The sequence below is a fragment of the Austrofundulus limnaeus genome, unplaced genomic scaffold (genome assembly GCF_001266775.1).
Source record: "Austrofundulus limnaeus strain Quisiro unplaced genomic scaffold, Austrofundulus_limnaeus-1.0 Scaffold162, whole genome shotgun sequence".
In the NCBI taxonomy this organism is placed as follows: domain Eukaryota; kingdom Metazoa; phylum Chordata; class Actinopteri; order Cyprinodontiformes; family Rivulidae; genus Austrofundulus; species Austrofundulus limnaeus.
The window spans coordinates 539,502-549,813 of NW_013952564.1; the positions used below are offsets into that span (position 1 = coordinate 539,502).

Below are 10,312 nucleotides of genomic sequence, written 5' to 3' on the forward strand. Positions count from 1 at the left end.
GAAGTTCAACTCCTACACTGCTGCTCCAGTTCACCTGCCACAGAAATCTACTTTAAAACAAACAAAAAAGGAAGAAAATCCTGGTGCCTTCATATTATTTTTACCAACAGAGTGTCAATTTAAGAAGACAAAAACAAGCCACCGGCTGCCTCCCTCATTCGGATAATCCAATCTGTCACTGTCCTGACACGAGTGGTCTCTTCACAAGTAGGCCTGAAGAATCGCTGAGTCCGAGCTTGAACTTTCCTCTGCACGGTCCAACACCCAGGTGTGACCCCCGCGGCGAGATTATAAAAGTGGACGAGGACAGGGCTGTCATGATGAGCAACAACTACGGCGACGACCAGCTGCCCCCGCAGTACTACCAGGCCACGGACTTCGGCGAGGAGGAGGACGACGAGATGCCGGCCACCGAGAAGGACCTGGCCGAGGACGCGCCGTGGAAGAAGATCCAGCAGAACACCTTCACCAGGTGGTGCAACGAGCACCTCAAGTGCGTGAACAAGACCATCACCGACCTGCAGAAGGACTTCAGCGACGGGCTGAAGCTGATTTCGCTCCTGGAGGTGCTGAGCCAGAAGAAGATGTACAGGAAGCACCACGTCAGGCCCAACTTCCGGCAGATGAAGCTGGAGAACGTCTCTGTGGCACTGGAGTTCCTGGACAGGGAGCACATCAAGCTGGTCTCAATAGGTGAGTTTTAGAGTTTTATCGAGCATTGAAATGCAAAATCTATCATGGTGGAGAAAAAGTGGGGGAAAATAGAAAATATTTCTGAGGCCTCTGGTTTGATGAGTTGGAGTCAACATCTTATTGGAAGCTCACAGCAGAGGTGTCACTGAGGTCATTAAGATGACTCAGGGCCAATATCTGTATCCTTCAACAGACTCCTGTTGATGCACTGTGGCAAACCCTGCAAATTTGCTAGGACTGTGCTAATGAGAATGACACAGTTTCCAGTCATACACACATTTGTCTCCAGCAGGAACCGGAACGACTCAGCGGGGGCCCTTCAACTGTCCGGAGCTATCTCAGTATAGTTTCTGTTCGGTGCCGAATAGCTCCAGTGGGGATTTGGGTGGGATCAGGCTGTAAAAACTCGTGGGGGATTCTTGTCACTTCCACAGAGTCGTAAAAGGATGGATGAACAGACCAGCATGCCTCTGAAATATCCAATAGCTCAGGATGACTGGCAGCATCTATGAAAGCACTGATATTCCACTATGAATAGCAGCTTTAGAACACACCTAACAGTTCGTGTGGGAAACCGTTTTTAAACTCTGACAAGAGCATTTTTCTGATTTAGTGTCTAATGATCCTGTTACACACTTGAGTGAAATTCCAGGCAGGGCCGAGGTTTTGACCGCTGGACTATGAAGGCCACAGCGTGTCCTCGCTCTTGGGAGAGCGCTTGCTGCATTTGTTTGTGTGTATGTGCTGACGTTTAGTTTCTGTTTTTGGGGGGCGGGGGACTCTAAATGTCAAAATGTAATCTCCAAGCTAACTTGGTGATCTCATGAGGAGGGGCTGAGGTCGCAATCACAGATTATTCCTCATCGGCTGCACGTGACGGGTGATGAGTCGGGGACTTGAAGAAGTGGGGTTCTGTGGAAAGGTTATAAACATTTAGTATCTTACTTGTTGTAGATACCTCTTTGAATGACCTCAGTTTGGAGAAATACAATACAATACAACTTTATTTATAAAGCGCTTTAAAACAACCCCGTTGGCCAAGGTGCTGTACATGATCAAAAACACATAAAACATACACAAAACAATAAACTAAGTAAAATGAGCCAACACCTAATATCATCATAAAAACAAAAACATCAAAACCAACATCTCAAACTGAGTTAAAAGCCAAAGAGAAAAAAAAGTGTTTTAAGAGCTAATTTAAAAACAGGAAGTGAGTCAGCCTGTCTAATGTGCAGAGGCAGCTCATTCCACAGTTTAGGGGCAGCGACAGAAAATATGAATTAGATCTAAACAGGATGATGAGCTGATGGCTAGCATGAAAAAGGACAAGACTAAAGTGGATTTCTACTTACTTAAAACAAAACCAAAAAGTGAAAACAGCAGTAATCTAATGTTATTTTAAAAATTAGGAGTGGTTGATATGATGACATTAAATTGTAAAGGGTTAAATTTGTTGATGGTGTTTAAAGAGTTTTAAGTCTGTTGATGTACTCCATTGGAGTTGAAAAAATTACACAAAATGAGTAACATCTGTTTTAAAATGCCCTCTGGCCTAAATGCTAAATTTTATTTTATGTTAGTTTAATGAGCTATCTCACATGGCAAAGTTTGTCTGGCCCAGTTCTGGCCCACACAATGCACTCAGCTCAGATACTACAAATAATCCCAGCTCTTCAGTGTCCCAGTTTACCAGATGTGTTTCATACATGCACTGTAAAATTTGAAATTTTGGATTTACTTAATCATGTTATGTTACCTGGTTTCACTTAACTGAGTTGAGTAAATTCAAAGGAATATACCAGTGTTTTAACCAAAAACTTTGAATTTACTCAACTCAGTTAAGTGAAACCAGGTAACATGACACGGTTAAGTAAATCCAACATTTCATTTTTAGAGTGTGGATCAGCACCACAGAAACCAAATTACACCTGGGCCAGAAGCGGCACGCCATCTTAAAAACAATGCAGTCATTGCCAAATCTGGCCCACACCTGTCTGCTACGTGAGATGTTTCTCTGTTTAGTAACTCGTAAAATGGTAAAAACAAAACAACACAATATCATCGTGATTTCATGGAAAACAGTTTGACGTGACATTTTTTGGCATAGACTAAAACTTTAATTTTGGAGTCAGTTTCACCATGCAGACTAATTTAGATAAAACTTTATTTAATCACAGAAAGAAGCAGCAGCTAGCTGTAGCACTTCTGGTGCAGCGAGGTCGATGTCCTAGGATATCAACCATTTACTGTGAAATTGACAAGGATGTAAATGTTGATAAAACCTTGTTTGGCTAAACATTTTTTTTAATTTGAGTTTTTTATGACGACTTAACCACATTTACACCCACTGTAAGCTAATCTGGTCAGAAAGTTTTGACAAGTTATCTGCATCTAAGATGTTAAAGGTTCATAACCTTTCTATAGAACCCCACATAAAAAATCAAACTATCCTTTTATACCAGACAGCTTTGTGTTTACACAGTTTGTCCCAGCTCTGCAAGATATACATTAGGCCAGCTTGCTTTGACAGAAACAGGAATGTTAAGGCCTTTTACCACAGGGGGCTGTCTCTCTTCAGGCAGCTTTAGTGAGGCTCAAAAGCAGCTCCCCAAAGAAAATCTCCTCCGTGTCGTTAAGGCCGAAGACGCCCGAGCAGAATCACCAGTTGCACATGTGTCACACTGTGTAACTGGATACCATTTGATGGATGTCTGTTTGACCACACCGTCACCCTTAAAGCCAGACACACATTGTGCCACCTGCCTCTGCCTGTCAAGCTGACACATCAAACATTATCTGCTGATTGGGAACACTGATCTCCAAAAAGTCAAAGAGTTCCCAATAAAAGCATTCTGTTATGAATAACTTCCATCAAATTCCCAGTTTTATTAAAATCGCAGTGATTTACTAGAATTTAGCCCTCCCAAATTAGCAGATAAAAGGAGCTACCTTGGTTCAAACGGCTGAATTTTAAAATTAGAGCTGATTTTTCCAGGCTTATTTGACTAAGTTTTCCTCTGAGAGTTGCAGGGAACGAGCCTCGCGCTAACTGCCGGTGATTTAATCCCAACCTATTTGATTTATCGCACTCTAGCTGTGCAAGTTTAGGAGGTAATTGAAATCCAAGTGGCATTTATACAGAGAGGGATCTGTTTCCACATATCCTCAGCTGTCTTCAGAGGACCATTGTGACTGGATGACAGATTGTCAGAGGTCTTCAGTCAGACAGCTGTCTGAGAGAAAAGGGGCTCGGGGGGGTGGGCGGGGGGTGAGCAGTGAGGTGCTTTACATTCCTCACTCCTCAGCAGCTAGTCATCTTTTTTTTTCTTTTTCTCACCAAAATAGCCCAGTCAACACTGAAGAAATGCAAAAAGAACAATTTTGAGAACAACGTGAACAACAATAAATAAAACCAGCCACATTCAGAAGGACATTATCAATTCACTGTATAAAATTACGTGTCTTAAACCCTCTTGACCTTTGTTCTTTCTGTTGTCTAAACATAGATAGTAAAGCCATTGTGGATGGGAACCTGAAGCTGATCCTGGGTCTCATATGGACGCTCATCCTGCACTACTCCATCTCCATGCCCATGTGGGACGATGAAGACGACGAGGAGACGAAAAAGCTGACGCCCAAGCAGCGCTTGTTGGGCTGGATTCAAAATAAGGTGCCCCAGCTGCCCATCAACAATTTCAACCGTGACTGGCGAGATGGGAAGGCCCTTGGAGCTCTGGTTGACAACTGCGCCCCCGGTAAGGAGTTTTTTTTTTGTGGCGTCAGCTGATTCTAGAGGCCCCTGATGGTGGAAGTGTTGCAGCAAAATATGTGCAGTGCAGTTTCTCTGACAACAAAACAACACAATATATGATACAATGTGATATGACACAATGATATACAGAACAATACAAAACAATATTTTACAATTCAATACATTACAATATGACATGATACAATACAGTACAATGTGAAACAACATAATATAATATAAAATGACAGCTGTACGACAGGGTTATTAAACTAAATTGCTCAAAGCTGACAGATATGGGGTCGAACATAGGGGGCCAGTCTGCCAGATAATGGTAGGGGCAACACTGCATTATGTAAAAGAACAAGTATTATTATCTTTTACATTTTAAATTTCTGTATTTATTACTTTGAATCATAAAGTTGAAATTGAGTTACAGTTTACTTTTATTTTAAATTAAATACTAAAAAAATGTTTCCCCCCCCATTGGTGGGCTGGATGGAAGTCACCATCTGCCACTTGAATAGCCCTGTTGTATGTTATAACGCAATATGAGATGCCACTATAGAATACATTGCAATATGCTGTACAAACAGTGTTGTACTACAGTACAAAAAGACATACTGAAGAGTTCATTTTGCCTGGGAGACATTGCTTAACAGTGAAGACAAAGTATTTCTGTCACTCTGCATATTTATCTTTTCCGAGGAGCCAAAAACTTGCACTCAGACTAAAGGATGTATGACGAGTCCAGCCGAACTCTATGCGCCTGTTTGAGCTGAGACTGCTCATAAAGGTTGGAGCCAGGCGTGTGTCCCTGACTATATTTAAACTGTGCAGGTTTCTCAGATAAACTGTTCACCTTTACTGCTGATCTGGAGCTCTTTCAACTTTCCTGGGAACTCACAAATAATCGTATTTCCTGATTTAGACTACAGCCAGTGTGATTTGTGCTTTCGGGATGAGTTTTTTCAGAATGTTGAACTTTTTTTTTTGTTGCTGAATGTGTCGGAGGACCTCCCTGCCAGCTGTCCCACAATGACTAAAGCTCCCAGTGCTGCCCGGCCCGAGGCCCAAGCCTTAGCTTCAGTGTTTATAGCCTCGCTGCTAGACAACACCCCCAAATTTGGGCACCATTCCTCCTCTTCTATCAAGGGGGATGCTTTGGCCCTGCAACAAAACGCTGAGTAATCTGTCACATGGAGGTGCCGGAGCCGCAGATCCAAAGACAAGGCCAGTGTTTGAGTTATCGCCAGCTGAGGCTTCTGCTTCCAACAGTGAACATTAGAGAGTCCTGTCTCGGGTTCGCCTCACAAACTGAAAGATGGGGGAGCAGCAAATGTGGAACACCATGTTTAACTGTGTTTACACGAGCCATTGATCTGAGGAGACGCGCCTTTTAAACACCGTGCTGCAACAGTGACCGTACAAGGTGCTTTTGTCTCATCGGCTGCTTTTAAGCTACCTCAGATCTGAAACTCTAGCACTTCGATTTGTTTCATTTACAAATGTCCAAAACAAGTACAGCAATTAGATAAAGAAGATGGAGAGAGCCCAGGAAGATAGCAACAGGTCTTTCTGAATGCTACGCAGCTTTTCTTTATGTTTGGCCAAAGCACATACTGACATCAGAAGACTTGTAAAGCTTTGTTCCGTACGCCTCTTTGTTTCACACCCATGCAAACGAAGCTCACTTTATTCAGTGGTCCTGTGTCTTTATTAATTAGATAATAGTATTCTGTGGTGAGCTTGCTTGGGCCTTTTGAGTGAGTAGCCACTCCACTGCCAACACTAATCCAATTTAGGCATTAGCTGCACGAAGCATGAGAGGCTCAGCCACACTGAAAGCACCGCCGTGCGAGTGCTCTTGTGAATAGTCGATAGAGACGTTTGTTGTCACACATACAGAATTTGCAGAAGCAGAACAGTGTGGGTAAGGTCACACAGCCTTGTCGTTAGAAGCGCTTCAGAGATAGGAGTGACAGCCTAAGTGGGTCTTATTATAGTAACTGCTGTCTGCTCCTGTCTACATTACTCAGTGCACAATTTTCTAATTGCCCTCTCACCTTTTTCCCCCTGTTAGGTTTGTGCCCCGACTGGGCGGAGTGGGACCCCAATAAGCCTGTGCAGAATGCCAGGGAAGCCATGCAACAGGCTGATGATTGGCTGGGTGTGCCTCAGGTAAGCTATGTAGATAGCAAACAGGAAGTGCATCTTTGTTGTAGATCAACTGGGCGGGGTTAAAATGAGCATTAGAAGTCGTGTTTGTGTCTATTTTCTTATAATTAATACAAAATAAATAAATAGAATGAGCACAAGCCTGCAAACGAATACACATTTAACACACATACCTTAAGAAAACACTTAATTAATTCTAAAATATAAATATTTTAAAACAAGCAGTACAATGTGTGAAAGATAGCCTTGTTTTTTCTCTCCCAGGATATCGCCCTAGAGGGTAAAGAAGAATTTTTAATACCCTGCTCACTTTTCATATTTGCCATATTTTTCTCTTAGTTCTCAGTGAGTGTTGGAGTTTTAGTTGGCAAAGAAAAAAAAAGAGTTGTGAACTTGTGGATTTATTCAGACCTTTTGCGAGTTAGCACACGAAATGTGTAAATACTGTATGCCTGCACAGTGGAATAACAATGTGAACAGCCTGAGCGTGCACTGTTTCTAAGTTTCTCATCTGAGTCTCGGGATTTGCGGATGTGCACTACGCCGATTGTTTACTTGTTTGCCCAACACACATTGTTATCTTTTTCTCAATGAGGCTTAACATTTGCCAGATAAGGTAGGGGTGCCTTCCGTGGCTCTGCAGGCCCCCTGTGAGGGGAGGTAGATTCCAATGTGGTGTTTAAATGCATAAATTGAGGGCCTGACTTTGGACAACCACCCACCCGCCCATGCTGGCTTAATCTTTCTGTCCTAAGGTTAAATATAACCATTGTGGAGCGTGGCTTTGTGCCACTGTTTGACAGACAAGAAAACAAGTGCTTTAAGAGAGACAGAAGTCAGAGGTGGAGAGAATAAATACGTTTAATCCTTCTTTAAGTCTGCTCCATTATTCTCCACCAGGGAAAGCTGCCCAGAAGAGTAATCCATACCCCCACTGAAAATAATATTGTAGTCTTATTACTTGTTTTACACATATAGAGACTTTTTAGTAGCATATTTTCCTACTGAACATCCTGGGCCATTTGTACAATTAAGTACTGTTTTACATTCTGTGTTTAGGTAATTGCCCCTGAGGAAATTGTGGACCCAGATGTGGATGAGCACTCGGTCATGACGTACTTGTCTCAGTTCCCCAAGGCCAAACTGAAACCTGGGGCTACTCTCAAACCCAAACAGCTTTTTCCAGACAAGGTCAAAGCCTATGGACCAGGTATGGCTGCTTAGCTTTAATGAAGACATATTTTACAAATCCAAAAAAAATAAAAAGGATATTAGTCACGAGTTACAGATTAGAAAAAAACAAAAACAAAACAAATACAAATTTGTATTTAAGAGACATTTTAATACATTTCATTGGAGTTTTTATTTACTCTGTCACAGCTTTTTAAATTTTCAAATGCACCTTGGTCAGTGAATAACTATATCCCATGTTTTTGTCTTCACATCTCAGGTATTGAACCTCAGGGCAACAAAGTTCTGCACCCAGCTGTGTTCACAGTAGACACTTTGGAGGCTGGCAGCGGTGAAGTCTTGGTGTTTGTGGAGGATCCTGAGGGACACAAAGAGGAGGTAAGAAGTCATACATGAAAAATGAGATTGCATCAGTTAACTCACACTGTCCTAAATGTCCAGCAGCTTATTTTATCTTCTTTCACTGTGATATCTCGCACTTCAGGCTAAAGTTAAACCCAACAAGGACAAAAACAGAACCTACACTGTCACCTACCTTCCCAAAGTTGAGGGTGTCCACAAGGTAAACTTCAAGTTTTATTAACCCCAGCTGACTCAAAACTTTTATTTTATGGTGCCTTATATTTGTCTCTGTTTTATCTTAATTTTTAGGTGAAAGTGCTGTTTGCAGGTCAGGACATTGACAAGAGCCCCTACACTGTGAACGTGACGAAGGCGATGGGCGACCCAAGCAAAGTCCACGCCAGGGGTCCGGGTCTGGAGCCGACAGGCAACGTGGCCAACAAACCAACTTACTTTGACATCTATACAGCTGGTGAGTGTGGCAGAAGACCAGCTATCTTAACAATCAGATATTTCATACAATAATGCTTTTGTCTTTGTGTGTTCATTTGTCTGTCTGTTAGCATAATATCTCCCGAACTGCTGGATGGACGTTAAAGAAAATTTCAGAGAATTATAATTGAAGGCACATTTTCCAGCTAATTAAATTTTGGAGTGAACCCAGTTCAAAATGGCTACCAGAGTTAATGAACCTTAGCTCAGGAGCTTCCAAACTTTTCCATGCCATTGTCCCCAAACAGCGTTAGCCTCTAGCTAGAGACCCTAGCAAACGTACCAACAATGCTACAAAATATTTAAAGAAACACCAACATTTAGGATGCTTTTACTCACTTTTAAATCATTATAGCATAAGAATTTTATTAACTAAAATGTTTAAGACACTAATTATTCCCACTGAAAAAACCTTGTCAACAAGCTGTTGACGATAAGAAGAGAAAAAAAAATCTAACTTTTACTAAGCAAAAAAGTACCATGTGACATGTTTCGAGATTCTGGCCATTGTTTTAGGAAGGTATTGAAATTGTTTTTTTTTTATTGACTAAAATTCAGATTTGATTTCATGACAATGATTTAAAACATTTAATAGATGATTTTTTTTAATTTTTGCATTTTTTTCTTCCTCTTCCCTCCAGCTTTCTGAGGCCCCCCTAGTGACCCCTGGGGGTTTGCCACACCCCTCATTTCATTAAGGCTGCCTTAGCCAATGCAAAGATGTCTATAACCCAGTCAGTTTTACAGATATTGAGCTAAAATTTGGTTTGATTAATCTAAGAGTCACTCACAACACATACTCAAAACAGATCGCATGAGATTCCAAATAAAGTTTGACCAAAACAGCTTTATATTCTATTTCTCAACAAAAGGTTATTGTAGTTTGAAACTCTTTCATGTAAGGTAACAGGAGATGTGCAGTACTGCATTCATTTTATTTAGCAATAACCAGTTCTTTCTCTGGTTATTTTCCTTCAGGTGCTGGCCACGGTGACATCAGCGTGGTCATTGTGGATCCTCAGGGTAAAAAGGACACGGTGGAGCTCATGCTGGAGAGCAAGGGGGACAGTGTGTTCCGCTGCACCTATCGCCCCGTGCAGGAAGGGCCTCACGCCATCCACGTCCTGTTTGCAGGCCAGGAGATCCCCAGGAGCCCGTTCACTGTCAACATCGCTGAGGGTAAGTCATTTGTATGGGTTGTAAATAACTGCAAATCGTATTTCTCGGTATGCTGTTAGAGTTGGGGCGCTCTATCCATCACAATCCACAGTCATCTTTAGTTTTGCAGAGGAATAGCCACGCTTTAACACTCCATAACCCCCACCCTGTTTGTCATTTCTAGCTCCAGCAGTTGCTCCTCCTGCGGGGGCACCACTGCAGATAGCACCTCAGTCAGTGCGCACCCCTCCTGGAGTGAAGGGTGGGACGGGGGTTCCCCCCGCAAAGCCTGGTCATCCAAGTTAGTATATGTTGCCTAGGAGGAGCATCCCAGTGCCATTCCTTTCTGTGCCAGGCTCTGTACATGCCCTTCCGTGCTCTTCCCTTGAAATTTGGTGTGCAATGCTATGCTTGGTCGCCTGATCTGTCTTCTTGCTGCTTGACAGTTCAGTTCTATTCGGAGAGAGAGAGAGAGAGAGAGAGAGAGAGAGAGAGAGAGAGAGAGAG

At 42.4% G+C, this 10,312-nt stretch overlaps 1 protein-coding gene across 2 annotated transcripts in view; it reads left to right on the forward strand.

Moving 5' to 3' along the window:
* Window positions 1-10,312, forward strand: part of LOC106523651 (filamin-C) — a 24,516-nt gene continuing 14,204 nt past the window's right edge. The window contains exons 1-9 of one of the 2 annotated variants that reach the window (XM_014017150.1): window positions 1-693; window positions 4,203-4,451; window positions 6,528-6,625; window positions 7,682-7,832; window positions 8,073-8,191; window positions 8,298-8,375; window positions 8,465-8,627; window positions 9,626-9,826; window positions 9,990-10,106. In XM_014017150.1, coding sequence (XP_013872604.1) covers window positions 318-693; window positions 4,203-4,451; window positions 6,528-6,625; window positions 7,682-7,832; window positions 8,073-8,191; window positions 8,298-8,375; window positions 8,465-8,627; window positions 9,626-9,826; window positions 9,990-10,106 — 1,552 coding nt within the window. In that variant the 5' untranslated portion in view covers window positions 1-317. The remainder of the gene's footprint in view (window positions 694-4,202; window positions 4,452-6,527; window positions 6,626-7,681; window positions 7,833-8,072; window positions 8,192-8,297; window positions 8,376-8,464; window positions 8,628-9,625; window positions 9,827-9,989; window positions 10,107-10,312) is intronic. The other variant, XM_014017151.1, reaches the window with a different exon arrangement.